At 41.9% G+C, this 26,739-nt stretch overlaps 1 protein-coding gene across 5 annotated transcripts in view; it reads left to right on the forward strand.

The window, feature by feature from the left end:
* Positions 1-3,502: 3,502 nt before the first annotated feature.
* The window catches only part of CADM1 (cell adhesion molecule 1), a 333,775-nt gene continuing 310,538 nt past the window's right edge, over positions 3,503-26,739 (forward strand). For all 5 annotated transcript variants that reach the window (XM_004090551.3, XM_004090550.3, XM_003253177.3 and 2 more), the window contains exon 1: positions 3,503-3,764. In XM_004090551.3, coding sequence (XP_004090599.2) covers positions 3,632-3,764 — 133 coding nt within the window. In that variant the 5' untranslated portion in view covers positions 3,503-3,631. The remainder of the gene's footprint in view (positions 3,765-26,739) is intronic.

Consider the following 26,739-nt stretch of genomic DNA (forward strand, 5'->3'; position numbering starts at 1 on the left):
AGTCCTTTACAAAGCGAGATGCTGCTAGTTCTCATTGATTTTCTCTGATGTATTCCTCAAACATGAATCATATTTTAATGATTATTTTTCATATATGTTTATCCACGTTTCTTAACTGTTTTAGTGAAAGCAAACAATATAAGGTCACTCTCTCGCTCTCACTCTTGCTCTTTAAAGTTTCTCACAACAACAAAAGGTAAAAAAGAAAAGGAAAACCTGGGCTCTTGGTGCTTCTGGCAATTATATTCAAACACAAGAAGCACACAGATTGTAATTCTGATAAGTATTTCAGTTCTTTCTTGAAAAATTAAATTCACAAAACAATTGATTATCAGTTATAAATGGCAAAAACACCATCTGGTTTTGAAAATTGGTTAAATCCATGTAGCAAAGGGGAAAATTTTGGAACTTGTAGTTGGCGAGGAGTTCTAGTCCATGAAGCAGAAAATGACGAGCTTTACTATGAGAAAGCCAGAGTAGTCATAACTTGTACTTAGCGGCTGCGGGAATTTGATGCGTTCTTCACATGTTCCATATGTTAAATTGCTTGGCGAGATCTTCAGTGTGAAGGAGCTGGGGGTGGGAAAGGCGTGTGGCTAGTGGATAGACTAGAAACAGCTTAATCCTAAATTCTCTGCTCTGCTTCTTGCATGTAGACCCGGTCTAAAGGTGCCCCAGGACTCAGTTTCTTTACCTGGGGAATTGTACGTGCAAGTTCCTTAACCTTACGGCACAGGTGGCATTTTGGTGGAAATTTCTAAAGCTATTTGCATTCCTCTAGTGAGGTAAATCATACGACATTAGCATTTCCTACAGAAATGTCCTATGTTGTTCTTTGCCAACTGGAAATTTGAGTAGGTGTTCATTTGATGTGCCAAGAGAATGAAGGGAGATGAAAACACCCCACATCTTCCAATGTCCCCATACTGTGTTCCGAGTGTGGGAGGACTGGGGCCTGGCTACATTCTCCTGGAGATTCAGCTTCATGAGGAATGCTTTTCCTTAGGAGTATACTGCAATTCTGTTATTCAAAAAAAAAAAAAAAAGTTTCTGGGTTGCTGGCATATTTTCACCTTATGTTAAAAATGTAGCTATCCTTTGCTTATTATTCATGCATTGTAATGTGAAAGTTATTCATTCACTTAACAGATATTTAGAAAGGCACAGTGGTTAATTGCATAGGCTCTTTCTGCAAGTTAGAGACTGTAATCTTAGGGCAGTTACTTCATCTTTCTAATCATGTTTAAAAAATATAAAATGAAAGATAATAATAGTATGTACCTTGGGGATTGTTCCAAGGATTAAATGAGATTTTGCATGTAGAATACTTAAGAAGAATTCAACAAATGCAAGAGTAGTAATAATAGTAATGGCAGATAATAATGTTACTATGTGCCAGGCTCTGTGTTAGGCTTCTTGCCATATAGGACCTGCCTTTATACTTTACATATCACTTTCAGCATACATATGGTCTTACTTTTTTTTTTTTTTAGACGGAGTCTCACTCTTGTCGCCCAGGCTGGAGTGCAATGACGCGATCTCAGATCACTGCAACCTCCGCCTCCTGGGTTCAAGTGATCCTCCTGCCTCAGCCTCCCGAGTAGCTGGGATTGCAGGTGCGTGTCATCACGCCTGGCTAATTCTTGTATTTTTATTACAGACGGGGTTTCGCCGTGTTGGCCAGGTTGATCTCGAACTCCTGACCTTAGGTGATCCACCTGCCTCAGCCTCCCAAAGTGCTGAGATTACAGGCATGAGCCACCGTGCCCGGCTGGCCTTAAATTTTTTATTCCAATTTTGGTGGAACTTTGCTCTCTATTTGGTTCGACCCAGGTACCTCACTGCCAGAGGTAGTAAGAACAGGTAGGACTTTGCAGACTGGGCATTACCCTGGCACCCACGTGGCAATGGTTTCCTGTCTCCTGTAGTGCTATTCTCCTGTTGGAGCTTTCCCCACTTCTGAAGGACTGCCTGCAGTTCATGCATTGGGGCCTGTAATTACAGAGCAGAATATCCAGGGCTGTGAAGACCGGGCAGTCTCGAAATTAGTTTATGCATAATGGATAATAGGCGGCCGTTTTTAAGTGTAACTCATTTGGTGGGTTGGCAGATCATGACTTCCTTTTTGATATGTATTATTTATTTATTTTATAGCAAGATGAGGACAGAAGGCTGGGGAAGTCATTTGGCGCAGCTCTTCTAGACTATATAGCTCAGACTTAACAATTTACATTCAGTAATCTCTTGGTCATTTAGCCACAGATAATTTGTCATGGTTTGTTTTAGCTGTTGTGATATTGATATTTATTATGCAAATTGTATTTCCTACATCTTATTGTTCTGCATTCTATGAATACTTAAATTATTATAAACCTTTACAGTTAATATGGCTCGTCCTTCAATTTGATGCTTGAGCAACAGAGGGTCAGAGCGCACACGATCTTCTAGAGGGGAAGAAAATAAGTAATTAAAAAGCAGACAAACAAGAGAGCCGGCTGCCTGGTTGAAAAGAAAGCAAAGAGAATTTCGGGGAGGGAGAGTGAGTCCGGAGATGCAAGTCGCTTTAGCAGGAGAGGCTCTCCCAGAGACACGGGAAGCTCGGAGCACCTGTTGGCCCCCAGCTTCCTTAGGAAGGGCTGGGGGCGCAGAGGAGGAGTGAGAGGGTTTGAGCTCCGAAGGAGGAACACGGCAGACCCTGCCTTCACCACACTTCCTCTCCCCAACTCCCACGAACCCCGCTCTTCACCTGAAGCCTCGACTGAATAATTTTTTCCGTTGTTGTGTAATCTTAAATATCTAATATTACAAATATTTCACACATATATTCAACACAGGCCTGTATATTCAAACCAGGGAGGAGACCCTCGACCAGCGGAGGAGCCTGAGCATACCCTCCTCGATCTACCTTTCCCGAGATTCTGCCGCAAAGAGACCGACTGGAAAATCTCAGAACCCGACTCTACGGCTGCCTTCTCCAACTATCCCCGAGTCTACCGCTAGGCTCTTGAGCGGGCTCTCCCGCTCCGCCGGACGTGCAAAGCACGCATGCACTTCTCCCAGATTGTTTTGTCAATCCGGGGACCTGCATTCTTACTCTCCACTCCCGCACAGCCCCCGTTCCCAAAAATCTATTCCTTCGGTGCAAGGTGAGTGACGGAAATTTGCAACGTTTGGTTCGCAGGCCAGATGCACTCGGCGTGCGGGACAGAGGACCCTCTAAGGGAGATTCTCCAGTCGTCGGTCTGATACAGCGATTGCTATAAACATTCCTAATAAAGGTGTACAAGAAGCTAGACCCGCCCCCTGGAGCCTGAGTCCTTGCACGCCAGGCGCCCGGGAGAACACTTTTTCCTTGATCCGGGGAAAGCAAAACCGAATTTTAACATAAACATATTTGCATACGCCCCTCCCCTTGGCCCCGCCCCTAGGTGGCGCGGGCGCGCCGCCGAACGCCGGCGCCAGGGGGCGGGGTGGGGGAGGGGGCGAGGCCCTCCGAGAGCCGGGTTGGGCTCGCGGCGCTGTGATTGGTCTGCCCGGACTCCGCCTCCAGCGCATGTCATTAGCATCTTATTAGCTGTCCGCTCGGGCTCCGGAGGCAGCCAACGCCGCCAGTCTGAGGCAGGTGCCCGACATGGCGAGTGCAGTGCTGCCGAGCGGATCCCAGTGTGCGGCGGCAGCGGCTGTGGCGGCGGCAGCGGCGCCTCCCGGGCTCCGGCTCCGGCTTCTGCTGTTGCTCTTCTCCGCCGCGGCACTGATCCCCACAGGTAGGTGTGGGCACCGGCCGGTTGGCCCCTAAATCTCCCAAGGCACCCCAGTAGCCGTAGCCACAGAGGGGGGAAACGTTTCCATGACAACCTCCCCCCACTTCCTAAATCCGAAGCGGAGGGAGTGTGGAGAGGAAACTCAGGGCTGAAAGGGAAGGGGCTGAGGGTATCTGTGAGCCCCTTCTCCCCTGCCCGGCTGAGTGTGAATGAGAGTCCCCAGGGATGGCTGCACCCACACCTTCTCTCCCCGGCTTGGCGCGGGGTGCAGAGTGGAGTGAGAATGGGGGGCCCAGGGGCTGTAAAGCATGGGGGAAGGGGATGCTTCGAAGACAACCTCAACCCTTCCGGACCCTTCTAAACTCGCCGTTGTCCCCGTAACTTGCAGTCCTCCCACCTCCCAGGGCTGCCCATTCGCCCCCACCTCTCCAGAGGGCCCCCCCCCAGTTCTCCATCCCCGAAGCCTCCTGGTGGCTGACTCCTAGCCGCCCGCGGCGTGATTTCTCCCCGGTCCCCAGGACATCCCCAGACTTGTCTGATCTCCCCTGCCCCTTCCCCCAACGCGCTCTGCCTTTCTCCCCTGTCCCCAAACTGCACGCCTCTCGTGTTTCCCTCCGGCCGAACGCAGCCCTCCGCCCCCTCGGCTCTGCTGCGGGTCTTTTTGGCCCGGCTCCAGGCGGGGAAAGTTCCCCGGCCCGGACCCGCGGGGGGGGCGGCCGCTGTCGCCGCCTCTGCGGGAAGGCGCCGGGAGCCCGCAGCCCGCCCGCCCCACAGCGTCCTCTGCCACGAGTGGGGACACGGGATTTCCCGGCTGCCCGTTCTTTCGGCGGCCCGAGGGTGGCGGAGGGGGCGTCGCGGCCTCTGCGGCCAGGCGGACACCCTGCGGGCCTCCGCGCGCCCCCTCTGTGAAGAGCAGTCTTGGGAATTTGCCCAGGGGCGGCTCTGCACGCCCGGTGTCTTCCCTGAAGACACCAAGCACTCGGCTGGAGCCCGATGTGTGGCTGCCCGTGTGCCGGGCGCGTTGGCGCGGTCGGGAAAGAAGAGGGCAGTGTTTGCTTTTGCTAACAAAAGGGAGCCGGAGCTCTTCCCCAGCGGAGAGGCCGGCCGTGCTGCACCCAGCCTCCCTTCCCGCCACCTCGCCGCGCTCGGCAGCCGCGCGGCGTCCCCTGGCCCGTGCTGCAGGCTCCAGGCGAGCGCCGGGACCGAGTGGTACGGGGCCGCGGGGGGCGAGCGGCGATGCAGGAGGGGATGCAGCAGGGCTCTGAGCCTGCAAAGCCCCTCCTTGCAGCTCCAGAGCTGCAGGACCCGGGAGCAACAAGTGGCAGAGGACGCCGAGAGCTCAGCCCCCACCTGCGGAGCCCCAGGCCCGGGCGGGCACAGCGTTGAGGCCACCGTGCCGCTTTGGGGGCGCCTCTCCGCTTGGGCTGTGCCTTTTGTTTACACGCTAGAGGACACACAGTTATGTAAACACCGCAGGAAACACGCTGTAGGAGACGGGGGATGTGTGGGGGTGCTAGCTTGAGATTTGGGGGACGCCGGGTTGGCTGCTTGCCCCCAAAATAGGCTTGCAAAGGAGCTTGGCTTGGGGAACCTATTGGGGGGCGTCTGGCAGCAGCGTCAGTTCCAGCGCTGAGGGTTTTTTCTTCCATGCCACTGTCTCCGGATGTTGTTTATGTGTTTTTCCTCTGTGAATTCTTAATTTATGAGTTACGAGATAATTGGGTTCAGCCGATGCCGGTGTGGTTACAACTTCATTTCGGGTGATGCCTCTGACTGGATGGGTTCAATAAAATGTTCCTGAAAGAGATCCCTCGTGCTGCTGCATTGTAAAAAGCGCCAGTGTCAGTTAAACGTGAGCGTGAGTAAAGGCTCGGTAACTGGTGCATAATAGAGGCAACAATAGACTTGTACTGGCTGCAAAAAAAAAAAAAAAAAATAAAAAAAATAAAAAAAAGCCGGGGGGCGGTGGAAAGCTGTGGTCGGGGATATTGCCTTTTGACTAAAAATGGGAGTCGTGCAATGACGCTTGGCAGCAGAAGTAGGATTAGATTATGCCTCCCCTGTCAAGACTGCTCATTGAAGGCACCGGGTAGTAGCAGCGGTACTATATTTGTAACTCTCGCGGTGAGAAGTTGCCTTCCCTGCGAGGGATATATGCTGACTTAGGAGCGGTCTGGAACTCAACCGTGCATGTCAAAGCTACATGAAAATTCTGTTGCCAGTTACCATGGAAGCAGCTTCTTGCTCTTGTGTACATCCCTGTTTGTATGCTGGTTATCAGATTGTGTTCAAATTAGAAAGTAATTGGGTTTGATTTGTAGTGAGGGGATGAGATGACTTTCTTAATTTTTTTTTCTCTTAATGCATATATATATATATATTTCGTGGTGAGTTTGAGAGGAGGTCTTGGCTCATTCCGGGGTCCCATACCCCAGGGGTAAATTTCAGGTGGGCACCAAGGGACTTTTTCTCCTCAGTTCTGTTTAAGCTTTCTCAGAGGCCTCCTGTTCCCACTCCCAGGGTTGAAGAAACCTGTTGGTGCATCTAACTTAATTAGGCTTGTTTCGTTTACATCCTTGCTGGGAAAGCGAATTAGGACCATCGTGCGTGGGTCCTGGTTCTGTTTTTTCCTGTAACTGAAGCCATCCCTCCCCCGCAGAAAATCTCCTCTCATTTCTCCTGTGATGTTTGGATGAAATGGATATTAATGAAATGCAGCAAAAATGGGTTTGCTTAAGCTCACTCCACAGTGTTAATCACGCCTGTTACGTTCAGGTGCATGCATGATGTTGTTTACGATCCCGAGTGAACCAGTAGCTGATCACCCCCCTCTTATCGTTTTCAGGATTAGAGAAGATGGCTGGTGGATGGGGGGTTTATGGTGGTGATGGGAAGGAGGGGGGCTGAGTTTTGCTTGCTTTGGCCTGTTGGGGCTTGCAAACCGGGGATAGAGACTTTACAAAAGTGCCGCCCTGTTATTGTTGCCTTTCCCTGCATCAGATTGAATAGCCGCAGGAGGGACTTGCACTTGTCTGTGATAGATTTGATAAAATATCCCTCATTAATGCCACTTTATATTTACAGTGTGTCACTGAAGACGCACAAGGCTTCATTTAGTGACTTGTGTGATGAGACAAGCTTGCATTATTTGCCTGGGACGTTTTGGAGGAACAAGAGACCCATTGAGCAATCTTTTGAAATGAACAAATACGAAAAAGGGGGGAATAAAAGAGCAGGCAGTTCTCTGGAACAAAGAGCTTTATTCATATGGATGTTGTACATGCTTTATCCAGTTTTCCCCAATGGCCCTCCTGGTAAAGGGGAGTGGGACAGGGAAGACGCCAACAGGCAGGACACTTTCGTTTCCTCTCTCACTTCCTGACTTCATATTCTTATCGGAGTTGGTCCCCGGCTCACTGCCTGCTCATCTCTTTCCATACTCTCTAAAATCCCAGAAGGTAACTGATTCCTGGGTCTCCAAAGAGAGATTGTGAAATCCTTTCTCCCAGCTCTAAATTTCAACAGAAGACAATGCTAGCTACCTGTTGAGGTTGATGTCGTTGGAGGATATATTGGTTGAAGGGAAAGAGATGTCACTTTTCTATGACATGTGTCAAGAAGTGGTTGATAGTGAATGTCAGACTGGTAAGATGTCTTGCGGTTATAACATTAGCCTTACTATTTATTTGGAAAGAAATGCTGTGAAAACCAACATCCAAAAATTGTATTCTTATTGATGGTGCTCTTGGAGTTTTTAGTGACTTTTTCCCACACCTGGTACATTTTAGTCTCATACATAAGTGAATTCTTATTATTCCTTGGCCTATATTGCTAAATGATTTTTTAGGCTTTAAAAATTGATAAGATTGCTATGAATATAAACTGTCTCATTCTCTCGGGGTTTCTGTACGTGACATTTTAATGCCTAATTGGTCACTTAGAATTTACATTTTAAAAATGATTTTGTGTGTGTGTGTGTTTTTAGCAAAAGATGCATTTTAGTGTGGGGATTCTCTTAAATTGGGCCAAACTAATCAATGCTATAATTTGAATGGAAATTTACCAGCAGATGAGGAAAATTCAAAATAAATCCAAAGGATTCAAATGCTGTATATTTTTCTTGGGAAGAATAGTTCTGACCATTATGCTGGGCATTTTTAACTGAAAATCCAGCACAGAAAGGAGAAATCACACAGCGACATCTGTTGCAGAATTGAAAATTTGCTGCTTTGAGTTGGAAGCAATTAGTCCCATATAAGCACCTAATGGTATCAGTGTGTGTGTGTTTGTGTGTATGTATAAGTACCGATACAAATACATACATATACATACTTATATATACATGTATATGCACAGTATATAAAAACTTGCCCACATACAATATTCATATTCACATTAAAAATTATTTAATAGAAAATGTAACATTTTGGGACTAAAGCTGTTTTTAAAAATATTACCTTTTGAGGAATTAGAGATTCTTATAATCATGGAATTTTTGAGAGGGGAGAGATATTAGAAATCATCTGGTGAAATTCCATTTTGAAGTAAAGTAGCCGAAGTCCAGGAAGGGAAGAATCTTACTCTGCAGTTGAACTAAGGCTAGGTTAGTGACAGATCCTGGATGGGGACAGGTCCCTTGATGTCCAGCCAGTGGACCTTCTGTTCCATATTAAACCCGTGGATCAGAGGAGTGACCTCTGGGAAGAAAGGACCAGTTCTTGGTAATGTTGTCTTTGGTGTTGACAAATGATCCTGAAACCTCTGGAATTTATTTGGCAGCCGCAACAGAAATGTCATCCAAAGCACCTTCATAGGGGAGAAATCTGGATTTGTGTCATTGGAATAAGTCTGATACGCAAAAACCAGGCTTCGGAAGGCTCAGATTTAGATTTCTACAGTTTTTTGTTTGTCTTTTTGAGGATTAATATTAGCAGTAGAACTGGTTCTGTATAACTAAGGAAAAAAGGAAATGTTCTCAAGAACAAAAACGGAGCTTGATTTTCTTACCAGGAACTTGCCTCTTTTCATGAAGCCAAGAAAAAGCTGAGAATATTTTTTTGTTGTTTTTTAAAGAAAAAGTTGTATTTTTGAAGGATGACTTTTTTTTTACATTGATCAGATTTTTCTTTTTTCCCATTTTATTATGGAAAATTTCAAATATATATACAAAGTGGGAAGAATACCATATTTAACCATGCATGCAAATCACCCAGTTTCAATAATTATCCACCGCTGGTCGCTCTATCCCCTCTGTGCTTCCTCCTTTTCTCAGATTACTTTAAATAAATCCTGAACATCCTATAATTTCTTCCATAATTACCTTTAGAATGATTTCTAAGGTACAGCCCCTCTTTTTCCACTCCTCATCCCGGTATTACTATCTGGGCATACGCACAGTATTCTCACCTGGATGTACCGAATTTTTGCCTTAGCTTTACTGAGGAAGAGAGAATGAAGGCTTGTTGCAGTTGGTGAAAGCAAAGGCAGAGACCAGAGAAGCTACAGCACTGAGGAGACCTTCTCGTATGGTTTGTTTTATTTTGAGCAAGGTTTTGTTTGGATCGGATAAGATGAGTTTTATTGTTGTGCAAATACAGTTGTGTAAATATGCAGTAATTGTAGCTAGTCCCTCAACTGTGGTGTGTGCTGGAAAGCACCATTGGCGAGATTGGCCATTTCCATTTGTTCCCATAATGATTACCCTCCATGCGAGGACTTCTGTAGGAAAGGCTCATGTTAGTTTGATGACTGTGAAATACCCCATTCGTGTATTTATCTTTAAAGGCCTCCATGGTATAAATACCTTTGCATTTTGTGAATATATTGCTTAAAATAAAAATGTCTCTTCCCATTTCGAACTGGCTAAGTGCTAATTTCAGCCTGCTATTGTGTAACTGAAGTGATCACAAAATGCCTTCTTTGGTGTGGGAAACTCATGCATCAAGCTGTAAGTATTTGGGCCTTATTTTTGTGGGATGGTGGTGAAGGATGGTGGGGAGAGAAAAGGTTACTACCTTTACTTCTAAATATTTGCTCCATTGATTTAAAATGTGAATTTTTAATTTCAGCTAGAAATGTTGGAATGCTTCACTGTTAATTTCTAAAAGTCTTTGGTTTTTCTGAAAATTGTTCCATTTTCCAAGGTTCATGAAATGTGAGGTTTTTTTTTTTTTTGAGGCTCTTTCTCAAAAATTTCATTAAATGTGGACTATAAATCTGAAGCATTTAATATTTGGTTTTTTTGTTTCCAGACAAACAGGGAATTATGCATGAGATGATTTTGAGGGGTCCGAATGGCCCTGGCCAGGTGAAAACCTGGCCCCCTGCACCGCCCCCTCTGAGTTGACCAGGGCACAAGAAAAGCACAAAGGAATGCCTACATTCAGGGTTTGGGGAGCACCACCAAAATCGAATAAAAAGCCTTAGTTTGGAAACCATGAATGAAGGAAGGAACCCACTGGAATGTTTGTAATTACAAGTGGCACCTTCTTGTTTAAATTTCAGAAGCCACAGTTTCTTTTTCAGAGATTTAAATTGCAGGCTCTAGCCAGCAGCTGCTGTTGTGGTTAATGGGCAGTTTCTCTTTGAAGATCTTCCAAGTGCTGGTTCTCAAAAACTTTGGTGCAGTTGGCCTTGAACTAGGGTTAGAAAAAAGGGTGATGTAGGTATTTATACAAATGCACAGCTCAAACGACATGTGGCCTTTATTATTACTCAAACTTGGCGTTAAGGTTGAGAAAAACCCAGCACTGAGAAAAATCTGTTATGACTGACAGGTGTCTTGAATGAAGTGATTATCTTAAGGGCGATAAGGTGGGAGAAATTTTTTCTTTTAGTAGATGTTTTACTGGAATATAGGCATTTGACCCAACATTTTGATCTAGGTATTTCAGAAATGTTAAATAGGCTTGAAATGAAAGTGCTATGATATATATTTAAATGCTACTCAGTGTTTGAAGTTGATATTCCAGTGACATAGACTTTTAAAAATGCCTAGAATAAATATCTTGCTCTTGGCAGACTTCCTTGGGAAGGTAGGTGCTCTGATTCCTCGTCGGCTGTCCAGCACTGGACTGCAGTGTCTAGTTGGAATTAAGTTATGCCGTCCCTAGAGGAGGTGGGAAGAATCTGCCTGAAAACAAAGGGTTCGCCAGTTCCCTGACTCCCATTGTCTGTACCATATCTCCACTTGGCTGAGATTAACCTAAAAGTTAACGTTTAAAAAATTTGAACCTTTTATCTTTTTGCAGTAGGTATCAACTTTTCTCAAAGTCTCCATTATTACAAATGACACCATCGACATCCTGGTCTCCAAGGCCCCTACATTTGGAGTCTTTTTTCCCCTCCTTAGCTTTCCTGCTTGCACTGAAATAAAATGGGGCTGATTGTTTCTAAGTGACATTCTCTGGAAACATCAGTGCCCTCTCCAAACTGTGTTTTGCTAACAGGAGGCTCCTAGCCAGTTCCCCCTACTCTAGTCCTCTGCTAGCTACTGCAATTCTAATTCTTTTCAGGACAGGATCATAACATTTCCCGTTCAGAAACCTAATCTCAAATTCTTACTTCTTGCATCAGATTCAAACTCCACACTGTTTTGTCTTCAGGTTGTTCTTCCTCAATTGCTCTCCCACTCCCTCTCTAATTGCCCTCATTTCTTATTACTTTTCAGCTTAATCCTGATGGGACTGGAAGACTGATGATTCTCCAGTGAAACTGAGGAAGAAAGTGGTTCTGCCTATCAGCCTTCAGCTGGTTACCTTTGCATAAAATACTCTATCTTTTTTCCCTTAACTGTGTGTCTTGGTTTGTAGGTGTAGGATGGCTGATTTCTCTTTGCCTACATTGAGAATAAACACCTTCCTTTTACATCTTTCATTTTAACTAACACATACTTACCTAAAAGGTACCTCAACCCACACGTTTCTTTCTTGACTTCACAGGTTTATACATGATTATGTTTCTTGATGCTAAGCCAAACTGTGTTGATATTATGGCCATGATTTTCATGAAAATTTAAAACTTTAGATTGTTGAAAATATATTGTCTCCATTTGGTAGTTTGTATTTGAATATGGGGATTTACTACAGCATGAAAATGGTGTAATTGACTAAACAAATTACAAGCTGTCAAAGGTAAGACTTTCAGACAAAGAGTGAAGTCCTTTAGAAGTAGGAAGACTTTTTAAGGGTCACAGTCAGAGGGCCTCATGTGGAACTGCTGACTTGGGGTGAATGAGATTGACTCCTCTGAAGATGATCCAAGAGATACCACCACCTTAGAGGAGTATTTGGTGCTTGTGTCTGGTGCGTGTAGTTACCTAGTTACTGGAAAATAATAAAATAAAATAACACAAATCCTAAAAAATCTACCCAGAGAAGTGGAAGGGAAGTGCTTTAAAACCCGGGCCTTTATTAGCTAGTGTTTTCAACACGTTTGACTTTGGGAGCAGAGCTGCCTAACTAAACGAAGTTACCGCCATCAGTCACTGGCAGGCCAGCATCAGGACAGGTCTAGGAATTTGGTTACATTTTGCATTTTGGTAGATAACGGTAGAGAGTGGATTATCACTGGCTCAAGAAACAAAAAAAATGAAACCTTTCTTTCTCAGTCTACCTGCTAAATTTGTTATCCTAAGGATCTTTTCAAAGCCTTTATCTGGGAGCAATATCTGCCAGAGTTCTTCCTTCCTTCTTTCCTTGCCTGACACCCTTCCCTTCAGAGTTCAGTTCTTGCTAGTAGAAAAAGGCTATGCGGCATGATAATACAGTGATTTTAAAAGTTGATTATCTTGAAGTATTTTGGGACAGTTTCGGGGAATGGGTTATGTGGTATGTATTTATTTGGGTCTTTGCTGAATATGCCTGTATAAATCCAGCCTCCTCGATGTTACAAGTCATCCCCTTGATTTCTTCTTTTGAATAAAAAAGGAGCATTGCTTCATTTTTCTTGCAGAAACCCTTATTTAAACAATGAAAACTTCAAAGATAGGGAGAAAAAAACCAAGTTAATTTAGTACTAAATTACTGCTCAAATGGTTTTATCTTTTAAAAGGTTCAAGTAGAGATTAGCTTAAATACACTGGATTTCACTTTTCCTTGTGTGTACATATCTTGTGAGCAAACTTCATTGTGAAGAGCTCTCTGTCTTCTTTAGTTTTGTTAGTAATCACATAATTGTTAGTTGCTGTTTATTTCCCTTTCCTGAAGCAAATCTCTCCATCTCTGGGCCAGGTTGGCAAGCGGAATATGCAGTTAAGGTTACAGGATAGTAAAACCAAGTACTTTAATCAAACTGCTTGCTTTACAAGATGACAAAAATAAAATAATATATACGAACACTCTTAAGTAGGAAGTGTTTTCTACCTATTTACTTATCTCTATTTATCAATCACTTTTATTAAAACAGCAATACCTAGTGGTGGGGGTTATTTCTCTGGCTACTGCTAATAATAATAACTTTTGTAAATCTTCCACATGTTAGGGAATACTGAAAAAAAAATACTATGTAAAAAGGATTAATTCAGGATGTACTCAGTCATCTCTAAGGTGAAACTGAAGAACACCGTGACAGCAAGATCGTAACTGGAGTTGAATGTTTTTTGATAAGTGAATGGAATCATCTTTTAATCTTGGGGAAACTGACAATGATTATAATCTCTAATTGCTGGGTCTTCTAACACAGAAAGGACATTATTGTTTTATGCAGTTTTTTATGTTTTATATACTATGTTTAATAAAGAAATGGTGTTTCTGTAGCTAACCCATAAGCCATTTGGTAGAAAAATGAGCATTTAAAAATGACTTTAAAATTGAGTATCTGCTTTTATACTAGGCACTGTGTTAGGTTCATCTTTGTCTTTCAGAAGGTTCTAGTCTATTTTTCCCTCGACCTTTATTTCAAAAAATTTCAAAACCACAGGCAACTTGAAAGAAGAATACAGTGAATACTTGTATTTACTTTACCTAGATCCATCAACTGTTAACATTTTCCCCATTTGCTTTCTCTCTGTCTCTCTCTTTAAATAATGTATACAAACATACTCATCTTTTTTCTTCCCTAAGCCACATGAAAGCACATTGCATCATGATGAATACTTCAGCATGTACCTCCTAAGAATAAAGACATTTTCCTGGGCACACGCAATACCATTATTACATTAAAATTATCTAGTCTATGTTCAAATTTCCCCAGTTACTTTGTTCTCTCTGCTGCAGAATCCATCAGAGATCACACATTGGATATGTTCTCTAGTCTCATTTAATCTAGAACCATTATACTGTTTGCCACCTGTTTTTTCTTTAGGAGTTTTTAAGGAGTATCTTTTATGGCATTGACATTTCGATGAATCCACCTGCTGTTTTGTAGAATGTTCTGCAGTTTTACAAATTATTTGACCGTTTCCTCATGGTTCAGTTCAGATTAAACATCTTTTGCAAGAACCCTGCATAGCTGATACTGCCAACTTTCTTGTAACACTGCCTCAAGAGGGACATAATATCAGTTTGCTCTATTACTAGTTTGATCCCTTGGTTCAAGATATCAATTTAGTTACTGAGTGTAGGTGAATTTATAGAGTTCTCCATTTTTGTCCCTTTATAATTAATAAGTAACCTTGTGTATACATATCTTGTGAGCAAACTTCGTTGTGAAGAGCCCTCTGTCGTCTTTAGTTTTGAGCCTGAAGATCTTGTTCTCTAATGGCCCTTTATTTAATAGATTGAGCAGCATTGATAAACCTTTTCTGAATCCAATATTATGTCGGTGGTTACAAAACTGTGATTTTCTAATTCTCTAATTCCTCTACTTGGGTAGAGGCATTTCTGAATAAAGAAGAGCTTGCCTTCCCTACTCTTCCCTCTTTTTGAAGAAAATTACAATGGGTTTAGTGTGGTGTGTTTCATTATCATCAGATTTGGCCAGTGGGAACCCCTTCAGAGTGGCTCCTGTATCCTTTTAATATATTCTCATTAATTTTTAAGCTCTTTTGTATTTCATGTCACATGAAGATATCTATGTTTACATTGTATTTTCCCTGCCCCCACACCTGGAATCAGTTATTTCTCCAAGGAGTCCTGATTCCTTTTAGTCAAAGAATGATATTTAGACAGCAGACATCTAAGAATTGTGCTCATTGTTACTGTTTTGTCATTGTTTCTAAACTTTTCAGTGAGCAAACAAGGATGTGTGTGTGTGTGTGTGTGTGTGTGTATAAAATATCCTTTGTCTCAAAAAAAGTTATATGTGAATTTTCAGCTGCATGGGGGTAGGGGCCCTGTGTTCAAGGGTCAACTGTGTGAGTGTATCTTAAAAATATTTATTCATTTAAATCACAATGTCATGCTAATACCTTCAATTCCAGTCTAACATCCCAGGGTACTTTCTCTCCATCTCCCATTCCTTATTTGTGTTTTCTTTCTCCCATGGTGAAAACTCTGTTTCCCAGTGACAGCAACGTCTTTTTAGTACAAAATAGTTTTGGAATTACTCCACCAAGACCATTGTAGACAACAAATCTACCAATTACAGCGCAGGATTTTTTGCCACTCTTTTTGTCTTTAAAATAGATCCCACTGAGGGTAGATGAGTATCATGTTCACAAATTTACAGATTAGTTTTTGTGTGTGTGTGTGTTTGTATCAACAGATATATAGTTAGGATCATTTATTTTTGTTTATATTTTGTTTTAATTTCTTTCCTATCATTGTTGATTTATAATTTGAACATATAAATCATTAACGTGGCTCAAAATCAAAACTGTCCATTCTCATTTCATTCCCTATGTTTTTTGTCCCATTCCCACCCAACTTCCTATAGTTGCCAATTTCATACATTTCTTGTGTGTCCTTTCAGTTTTTCCTTTTGAAAATATAATGAGTAGTGTTCTATTCTCTTAAACTTTCACACAGCCTGTGTTGCTATCTGCCTATAATATTATTATTTGACAAATCCTAGGTTCTCGTATTTGTTATGATGACCTTCCTCCTCATTATTTTACTTTAGAAGCCTTTTGTTTTTATTTATTTATTTATTTATTTTTATTTTACTTTAAGTTCTAGGGTACATGTGCACAACATGCAGGTTTGTTACGTAGGTATACATGTGCCATATTGGTTTGCTGCACCCATTAACTCATCATTTACATTAGGTATTTCTCCTAATGCTATCCCTCCCCCTGCCCCTCACCCCGTGACAGGCGTGTGATGTTCCCTGCCCTGTGTCCAAATGTTCTCATTGTTCAATTCCCACCTACGAGTGAGAACATGCAGTGTTTGGTTTTCTGTCCTTGTGATAGTTTGCTCCGAATGATGGTTTCCAGCTTCATCCATGTCCCTGCAAAGGACATGATCTCATCCTTTTTTATGGCTGCATAGTATTCCATGGTATATATGTGCCACATTTTCTTAATCCAGTCTACCACTGATAGACATTTGGGTTGGTTCCAAGTTTTATTCCAAGTTTGGGTTGGGTCCAAGTTACTATTTTCACTTTTCTCCCATTTCTTCCTTCTAAGTTCATAGTTTTACTTGGATAGTGGAAGGAATTCATTTTTTTTTCTTTTTTTTCTTTTTTTTTTTTTTGACACGGAGTCTCGCTCTGTTGCCCAGGCTGGAATGCAGTGGTGCAATCTCAGCTCACTGCAAGCTCCCCCCCACCCTGGGTTCACACCATTCTCCTGCCTCAGCCTCCCGAGTAGGTGGGACTACAGGCGCCTGCCACCTTGCCAGGCTAATACTTTGTATTTTTAGTAGAGATGGGATTTCACTGTGTTAGCCAGGATGGTCTCGATCTCCTGACCTCATGATCTGCCCGCCTTGGCCTCCCAAAGTGCTGGGATTACAGGCATGAGCCACTGCGCCTGGCCTTTTTTTTCTTTTAATTCATCAAGTTACTTGCAAGAAAACAAGGACTGCCCTTTTCATATGATATAATGTGTGTCTCTGATATTTAATAACCATGCCTTACCTTGGTTCTGATTGGCTGTCTTTTTTTAACCCTTCTCCTTATCCAATAAGTTGGCAAATAAATGCCTCAAGCCCCAATTCTTCCCACTTTTTTTTTTTTTTAACATTGCAGTATAATTTACTTTTAAGTGCACAGCCAAGATGTCTTTTGCCTTTAAACCTCAGACTATGTTCTAAAAGTGCCTCTTGGACATCTCAGTCCAGATGTTCCAGTTATCTCAAATAATATGAATGACAAAACAGCAATTATATTTAGTGTCTGTATTCATGATCTCATTTAATCCTCACTGTCACCCTATAGTTACCACTGTTGCCCCATTTTACAGAAGAGGAAGAGGTGAGGACAGTAATAGGTTCCTTGTCCAAGAAACACAAATGGTAAGTATCAGAACCAGGATCTGAACTATATCTATGTTCAAAACCCATAGTTTTAAACACTTAACTGTATTTTCCCAAAATTCAAGATTCTAAAACTGAACTTCACATCTGTTCTGGCCGAGCATGGTGGCTCTTGCCTGTAATCCCAGCACTTTGGGAGGCCGAGGTGGGCGGATCACAAGGTCAGGTGTTCGAGACCAGCCTGGCCAATGTGGTGAAACCCTGTCTCTACTGAAAAATACAAAAATTAGCCAGGCGTGGTTGTGGGCGGCTGTAGTCCCAGCTGCTCAGGAGGCTGAGGCAGGCAAATTGCTTGAACTTGGGAGGCGGAGGTTGCAGTGAGCTGAGATTGCACCACTGCACTCCAGCCTGGGCGACAGAGCAAGACTGTGTCTCAAAAAAAAAAAAAAAAATGTGGTCTTCCCACATCTCCCTCTATTCCATGTTTCCTATACTGATGAAGGGTAACACCATCCATCCAATGAGTTAAATAAACCTGGGAGTCCTCATAGAGAATTCCCTCCTTTGTTATCATCTCCCCCTATATTAGCTATAGGTCCTGCCTGTCTTCATTTTACAGATGAGGAAAGTAGACTTACAATGGTATAACAGCCCCTTAATTGTTTCATTTACTGCTATCCTCATTCCTTGTAATGCATCCTTAACACTGCTTCTAGAGGAATCTTCCTAAAATACACCTTAGATGTCATTTTCTTGCTCAAAACTTTTAATGTTTTTCTTGGCATCCTAAAGGTGAGGCTTATCCTCTTTCAGTGTGTCCTGCAGTGTGGTTCATGCTTGGCCACGCCGGCTCTCCACACCATTGTTCTTGCTTTAGGACTACCAGAGTAATTGTGTCCTAGATGCACCACGCTCTCCCATGCCTGTCTGCTTTTTATATGCTACCTTCTCTACCTGAAGCACCTTAATGTATATGGCTAGTTCCTACATATCTCTCAAGATTCACCTCAAGCACTGCATTCTGCAAGGAAACTTCCGTGATTATTCAGGCCGGTTAGGTATGTTTTCTTTGAACCCTTCTTCTGTACTTCCCTAAGGGCTACTCCTGACTTATCTTCTTCCTTCCTATCAAACTGACTTATCTGAATGGCCTGAGTCTCTTCTATATGCCCGCTACACATTTTGTCCAACTTGTTTCCACTGATAGAAATGTCCTATCCTCATACCTTCCATGTAGGCATATTTAAATCCCATGCATATGTAAAGACCGAAGTCCAGTGTTTTTAAGTCTTACATAATTTCTCAGCTTGAATATGTTTTCCTTTCAACTTCTATTACAACTTCTCTAACCATTTCATGACATTTAACATTTTTTACACAATTTGATTTCTAATATGTATATATCCTATCCTTTTCATTTGTTATAAATACCGGTTGTTGGGATACAGAATATGCCAAGGCCTTAGTGTCTATGAATTTAATTTAGTGGTGGTCTTATTATCAGCTTTTTTAGGGCTTTAATTCTTAGTTGAAGTTGTTTGTTCTCCCATAATGAATGAAGAGCTATCAACATACCTGACTCTTTTGTATCTTGAAGGAATGACTTCTAGTGTGTTTGTTCATACTTGGTTGTTAGGCAATCATTAGAGAGATTTAGTCTAGCAGCCCAGATAAGAGAATCTCTTTCCATTTATTTAATCACTTCACAGTCCTGGGATACCTGGACTTTGAGTCATTGCTGAGGCTATATCGTCACTTTAGAGTTGAAGCAACAAACCAAGAAACTTATCTCTGAGGTCATCTGTTCCTCTTCACCTCAGCTTTCATGAGAGGCTTGTCTTAAAACTGAGATATATATATTCTTAGAAGAGGCGTGGTGAACATAGGGAAATTTAAACCTCAGGGTAACAGTTTTCCTTGTACAGTAATAAAGATGTATGTGGAGTCAGTGGCTACAGGATCAAAAAATAGATCACAGTAATCGGATCAAACCTGAGAAATGGCTTGTTGCTGTGTTTAAAAAAATGACATGGGTAAGGCAGTCTGTTTTGTGGCGATGCTTCCACTATTTGTGTGACTATACAGTCTGTGAAATAGGACTGGCAAAGTTAAGCTTATAAAGTTAATTGCCTACAACTGATCTAGCTTTAAACAGAAAGTAGGTTTCCTTTTGGTCTTGTGTGGAAGAGGGGAGAGATTTCATGTGTAGGCAGAGAGAGTATGTGTTTGCTAACATTACCTTTTAATTTAGGAGAAGTTTGGAGTTTTTTCTTCCCTGTGAATATAGAGGTGGAACCACTCTAACCAGAGTTTATTGCTGTAATATTTTTTAAATGCATTTGTAACACTGATGTATCTGTGACCTTGTGAAGGAGTTTTTGAGTGGAGGGGGGTGGCAAGCCCTTTTTCTCACTGTCATAAGTGATGACTACGCAATAACTCTAACTGCCTGACATTACTGGGAGGGGGAGGAGGGCCTCTCCTAACTTGTTTTTGTATGGCTTAGTTCTAAAGTGTTCCCTTCACAGTCACATCTATCCATTTAGACTTCCCTTTTCCCTGCCTAAGGCTTGCATCCAGCCTAGTCTGTGTTTGGTACTTTAAATGCTTTGAATTAGGCAGAATCGTAGTATTTTATTGATGCTTCCCTTGTAGCTATATAGTTCTATATTGTCTTAGGTTACACAGCTTACATTTCTTAGGCATTGTGAGTGGATTATTGCAATTAGTTGAAGTTTTGAGAGGAATGCTATGTCTTCCTTGATTTCTACCAAGTGCCATATTCTTTTTCTTGGTAGATTTTTTTTTTTTTCAGGGATTGCCTTTTAAAGGACCTTTTAAGTTAGAGGCATTAACCTTTCTTTCCATCATAACTCTCAGCAGATATATCTTTTTCAGCATGACCTACTGTCAAGTAAATAATGATTTGATGGCAATATTCAAGAAAAATTGTATCTTGAAATACAAATTTTTGTCAGTGTCTTAATGTATAGCGTATGATTGGTATTACCCAAGAAGAAGAAAAGATTAATCAATTTCTTCTAGAATTAGGTGGCTAATACTTCAAGCATCCTATTTAAAAACAATTACATGTTGGTCCTGTCGGCAGGATTGCTTATTTCATTATTCTTATCATTTGCATGAAAACAAGTTGATGATTCTTTAAATAACCACTGTTGAGTTTTCTTTTCCTTTTGAATTATTATTCCTCAAGCATTATATTCCATTCATGCAACAGCATGAATCAGATCTAGAAAGTTAGAATTTCAGACTAAGGTAGTAGCAGAATTTTTTTCACCTTTTTTAACCAAAAATGATCTCCCATTTTCATATTAATTTACCTGTGATTACATCTCTTTATCCTTGTTTCATAAGGTGAGTGCATAGAGTTATGTTTTAATAGAATATTTTTCAAGGTTTTAGGATTTTTTTAAATGAGGTCATCACCTTCAAGATTTTGACCTGAACTTTTCATGAACTAAAGGAGCAAGAAAAAGATAAATTTTTTAAAAAGATGAATATATAATGTACTTATAATGGAATAACTGATCGAAGTTAAATTCATTTGATAACTTTATCCGGTGCTAGTTCCCAAAGCACTCTACCATTTCAACAACAGAAACGCCATGTTCATACATTGGATCTCCCCCATAAGATTCTCTTTGATAAAAGTGTTTTACTTTTTTTAAAAAAGGTTTAAAAGCCACTGGACTTAACAATGAATCTTTCAATTTCCAAACAACAAGGCTGGAGCGAATGAAGCCTGGTTTACTGGGAGAGCACATCAGGGCTAAGACCAAAGCTATAGGCAGTAACAAAGAATACTTATTTGCCTGACCTTTCCTCTCTTCGTATTCTCCTTGGGGTTCTGGAAGGTGTGGCTGTGGCCACAGCAGAGAACTGGTTCAGGAGCTGAGGTTTCAGATCACAGGCACCTCTATCTTTCCATTAGAGGGATATAAAGGAGGGAGCTAGCCTGGAGGTGGGATGCCTAGAAGGCTTTCCATTTAAACAAAGTCTTGAAAATATGGGAAGGATTGCTGTTGAGAAAGAGGTGAGAAGGAAAGGCATTCCATGTTGAGGAGAACCATGTGAATAAAGGCTTACAGGTAGGAAAACCGAAATGGCTAGTGAGAGATGGGATTAGCAACAGATAGTTTGGGGCCAGACTGTGGAAAAACTTTGAATGTCAGGTTTAAATTAAATTCAAGGCCAGGCACTATGGCTCATGCCTATAATCCCAGCACTTTGGGAGGCCTAGGTGGGAGGATTGCTTGAGCCCAGGAGCTTGAGACCAGCCTGGGCGACATAGTGAGACCTCGTCTCTACAAGAAATAAAAAAATTGCCTGGTAGTTTAAACTGTAGTCCTAGCTACTTGGGAGGCTGAGGTGGGAGGATTGCTTGAACCTGGGAGGTGGGGGCTATAATGAGCTGTGATTGGACCACTGCACCCCAGCCTGGGCAACAGAGTGAGACCCTGTCTCAAAAAATAAATACATAAATAAATAAATTCAAGAGGTCATTGGGGAGTCTTAAATTTTTTGAACAGTGAAGTAACATCAGGTTGGTTCTTTAGGAATATGAATCCTGCAATGATAAGAAATTGAGAAGTTCATGAGTCCTACAATGATTAGAAATTGAGAGGATCTTCCATTAGAGATGGAGAGATTGGTTAGGGGTATAATAGTTCAAGTAGGACAACAAAAACTTGAATTAGGGCAGTGAAGGAAGAATAGGAGGTAGAATGGAGCCTCCATTGATGGCTGACTAGAGAATGGGGATTGAGGGAAAACAAATAATAGAAATGAAGGTGTGCTTTGATTTTGGACTTGAGTGACTAGGAGAATGACTACTCTAATGAACAAAAACGTTATGTGTGGTAAGGGAATGCAGTGAACTTGCTTCTGGATATGTTAAACTTGAGTTACCTCTGGAACATTCAGGTAGAAATGTTTAGAAAGCAGTTTGAAATAAGAGTTCAGTAGAAAGGTTGAGAGCAATGCTACAGATACAGATTTGAAAGTCATCTGCAAAGAGATGTGTCTTAGTCGTTCTCACACTGCTGGTAAAGACATACCCGAGACTGGGTAGTTTATATAAAGAAAAAGGTTTAATGGACTCACAGTTCCATGTGACTGGGGAGGCCTCACAATCATGGCAGAAGACAAAAGGCACATCTTACATTGCAGCGGAGAAGAGACAGAATGAGAGCCAAGTGAAAGGGGTTTCCCCTTATAAACCACCAGATTTTGTGAGACTTATTCACTGACATGCAAACAGTATGGGGGAAACCGCCCCCATGTTTCAATTGTCTCCCACCAGGTCCCTCCCACAACACGTGGGAATTATGGTAGGTACAATTCAAGATGAGATTTTGGTGGGGACACAGCCAAACCATATCAAGATGACAGCAAAAGTTTTACATTATGCTTTTATTCAGTTACTTGTTTAATACACATTTATTCAAAGGCCCAGTGTGTGCCAATCATTGTATTAGGTGCTGAAGACAGGCAGAAGTGTATGAGAGATCCTTAAGGGGTGCTACAGAGAGGTTGAATCTTAAGGAATGTGTGTTGGTAAGAAGATAAAGAGCCTGTGATGAATGCCAGAAAGGCATTCTAGTCAGAGGACTGGAAGTTAAAGTTGTGGAAGAAGGAGGGAGTCAGTACCAGGTGGAAGATGGGCAGGATTGGTGTGGGGTGAAAGCCTGTTAACCAAGGTGCAGAAGAGTCATTGAAGGTGAGAATACTGTCTTGAAAGTGAATGAACTCTGGGGAAGAGGTTATTTAAGCAAATGGATTTGACTTAGAGATTTAGCCACTCACAAAGCTAGGATATGGCAACACCAGAACCAGATTCCAGGTTTTTTTTTTTCTTTTTTTTTTTTTGAGATGGGGTCTCGCTCTGTTGCCCAGGCTGGAGTGCAGTGGCACAATCTCGGCTCACTGCAAGCTCTGCCTCCCGGTTCCACATTATTCTCCTGCCTCAGCCTCCCAAGTAGCTGGGACTACAGGTGCCCACCACCATGCCTGGCTAATTTTTTGTATTTTTAGTAGAGATGGGGTTTCACTGTGTTAGCCAGGGTGGTCTCCATCTCCTGACCTTGTGATCCGCCCGCCTCGGCCTCCCAATGTGCTGGGATTACAGGCGTAAGCCACCGCGCTCGGCCCAGGTTTTTATATTGGAGTCCATTTCTCACTGTAGCATACCAGTACGCCAAATTATGTCTTTACCATGGTATAGGGAACTAGAAAGAGCCAGTTCAGCCTGTCCATATTACTTAAAATGTTTAATTAAGATACTTGAAGTTGTTGAATACAGAGAAACTTAATAAACCTCACGACTATCCTTGTATTTCACGTGACCAGTGGCAGCTTTGGCAAGCTTAAGCATGGAGGGAGGATAGATGGAAGTTGTTTTTCTGGACATGTGCAGCTTTTAACAAGTACCACCAGAGAACAAAAACAAATCCTAGTGTAGCACAGGGAGCACTTTCCGGATGGCAGGAAGAATCTAGGTCAGCTTAATGGCAACTCCTATTCTTTAGGTAGATTAATGTTTGTCCCCTGGTTTTCAGCATGCTGTACGACATCCAGAAAGACTGTGCATGGTTCCTTAGACCATATTAGTTAGTAGGGGGGGGTCATGAATGAAATTGACGTGTGGGAGACTTTTGATTTACATTTGAGTAGAGAGAGTGTAGCTCAGGCCTAATATGGAAACATGCTGAGTTGTAGTCTGCATTTTCTTAACTCCTTTATGTAAAGGACACATCCTTGTGGACATTTTGCATATTACCTTTAGGAGATGACTGGTCTTGTATGGGTAGGATGACCAAAAAGTGCTCAGTTGATCAGTAGAGCTCTGGAACCTGGTCTGGCTAGTCTGGCAATCTTTTTTTGGCTATGCCTCCAGTGCTGTCTGATAAAACTTTGGTGATGATGGAAATAATCCATATCTGTGCTGTTCAGTATAGTAACCACTAGTCACGTGTGACTATTTAGTACTTAAAATGTGGCTAGTGTGGCTAAGGGGCTGAATTTTTAATCTTAATTTATAGATAAGTAGCCATGTGTGTTTATTGGCTACCATATAGGGCAGCATAGCTCTAGACTAAAAAACATTTAAAAAGCCGAATTCTCATGCTCATCGGTATTTTTAACTAGTGAGAGGAGGTTGGAAGAGGGTTGAGTTATATTGATATTCACTCCAAATTTAGTAGGTTTATATTGAACATTGGACTGAGCTATTGTGGGCTTGTGAATTTTTCTCGACTCTCCTCTTGCTTTTCATGTCTAAAACCCTTTGGAATATCTTAATAGTCCTTTCCTCATTTGAAGAATTACCCCTTTTGGCCTTAGATGGGTGTAGCTCATCTAGTGCATAGATTAATAGCTCTAGCTTTGTCCTTAGGAAGGTAAATCTTGAAGGTTACTGTTACATGACTCTACTGCCGTATGCCAATTCACATTGTTATTTTTGTGTGTGTGTGATGCTGAAAGTGAGTGAAATGTGAAAAAAACATTATTCATTTTAAATAGTTTTGACTGCCAGGTTAATGCGACTCTTAAGCAGAGCTTCATGAGGTCTGGCCATAGTAACTGCTTTTAACTTGATTTAAAGTTCTTAAACATTCTGAATTGCTTCACCTAATCTTTTTATACTGAACGTACAATTTTCAGGCTCTTTTTTATTTTCAAATCCATAACTGACAGCTGCTTAACACCTCATTCAAATAGTTTTAAGAGTTTTAGAGAAAAGTTGGGACAGACTGGATTTACTGACATCAGTTGGATTGAGATATTGTGGATTTAAAGATGATAGAGGAGGAGAGGGAAAAGTATGAAATAATTATTCCATGTTCACTGCTTGCCCAATGACAGTGATTTGAAGCCTAATAACTAACAAAACTGAGAGGTGGCAGAAGGACATTTGAATTAACTTCCAAATCTTAATATGAGGAATGAGTATTTTCTTTGAAAATAAAATCTTCATGTGTAGTCCTATTCGTTTTATTATATTTTTAAAAATATTAATGCACAGAAATGCATATATGCCAAAACCTCACTACAACCTTTTTCTTGGCATATATCTTCCAGATTCTGTGAGATTGTCAGCTCCTTAAAGGAGCTAACTCTTTAGGGGACTCCATGATGTCTAGTGCACAGCAAACATTTTCCAAATGGAATTAACTGTCTTATTTATGAGAAACACGTTTATAAGGTCTTCCGCCTCTACTTCCAATGACAAATGAAATCATCTTGTGACTCAACTCAAGAAGGCTCTGGGCTACAGTGAATACAGAGAATCTTCAGGAAATACTGTTTAAGAGTTAAAATTAATGTGACTAAATTTTATCCTCATCCTTTTGAGAAAATGCATGCATGTCTGTGTGCATGTGTGTGTGTGTATGTGTGTGTGTGTATCACTTACTATGTTCTAGACACTGATAAGCACTAGGTTTACAAAGATGAGTTATATAGGCTCTCTTCCCTCAAGGAATTTATATTTTAGATGTTTTTGCAGGACACAGTAAAAATAACAATACTATGTGCCAAGAACCATAATAAATATAGTTCGGGAGTGCTGTGGAAGCATAGAAGAGGAATGAATGTCTAACTCACTATGGAGACTTAGAGTCAGGAAAGACTTCTAGGGGGTCTCTTGAGTTGAGTCTTGAAAGATAGGTAGGAGATAGCCAGATGGACGGCATTAGAGGAGTTTTTCCAGGTAGAGAGATAATGGGCGGAAAGACAAAAGCATGGGGGATTCTGGGAACTGCAGATAGTTCGCTATGGCTGAGGGGAATAGCCTTTGAAGGAGCACCAAAATGTGAGCTGGAGAGGGTACATAATTGTCAAATCATACAGGACCAACTCGGTAATAATGAGAAGTCTGGGTTTTATTCCATGGAGAGTGTCAATGAGGGGAGTGGGGAGGGTGCAGAATGAATCTGGAGGATTAGAGACCTCAGGTAGGAGAGCAGTTAGGGAGCAGCTGTGGAAGGTCAGCTGAAATTTTGAGGGCCAGAACCCAGGTACTTGCTAGGCGGCTTGGGAGGAAGTTGGTTTCAGGGTATGTTTAGGAAAGTAGAATTTCATAACTGATCAAGAGAGTGGGAAGAGGAGTCGTCTAGGTTAATGGTCAGGTTCTGGCTTGGCTGCCTAAATGCGTGATGGGTCTAGTAACTAAGACAGGAAATTTAGAAGGTAGACAGTGTTGGGATTAAAGAGGATGTGCTTGACCCTGCAGAGGTTGAGTTGGAGGCACATTCAGGTGCAGATACCTAGCAGCACTCTGTGGCACTCATTTGGAGACATGGCGGTGGATGAGATCTCCTAAGAAGAACGTATACAGAAGAGGAAGAGAAGCTAAGGACAGAATGTCAGGAATGTCAACAATTAAAGGTAGGCAGAAGAAGATGAACTAGTGAGAGGAGTGAAGAAGGGGCTGTCAGAGACTTTGAGGAAAGCCAGGAAAGCCTTTTGTTTTGAGACTTTGAGGAAAGCCAGGAAAGCCTTTTGTTTTGACATCTAAGAAAGTGAGTGAGCCACAGTGTCAAATGCTACAGGGAAGTCAGATGAGATAAGGGAGGCCATCATGGCTATAGCACTTAGGTATTCATAGGGGACCTCTGCCTTACAATTTCAGTGCAGCAGTGAGTGTGGAAACCAGA

Source organism: Nomascus leucogenys, chromosome 15 (genome assembly GCF_006542625.1).
Source record: "Nomascus leucogenys isolate Asia chromosome 15, Asia_NLE_v1, whole genome shotgun sequence".
In the NCBI taxonomy this organism is placed as follows: Eukaryota; Metazoa; Chordata; class Mammalia; order Primates; family Hylobatidae; genus Nomascus; species Nomascus leucogenys.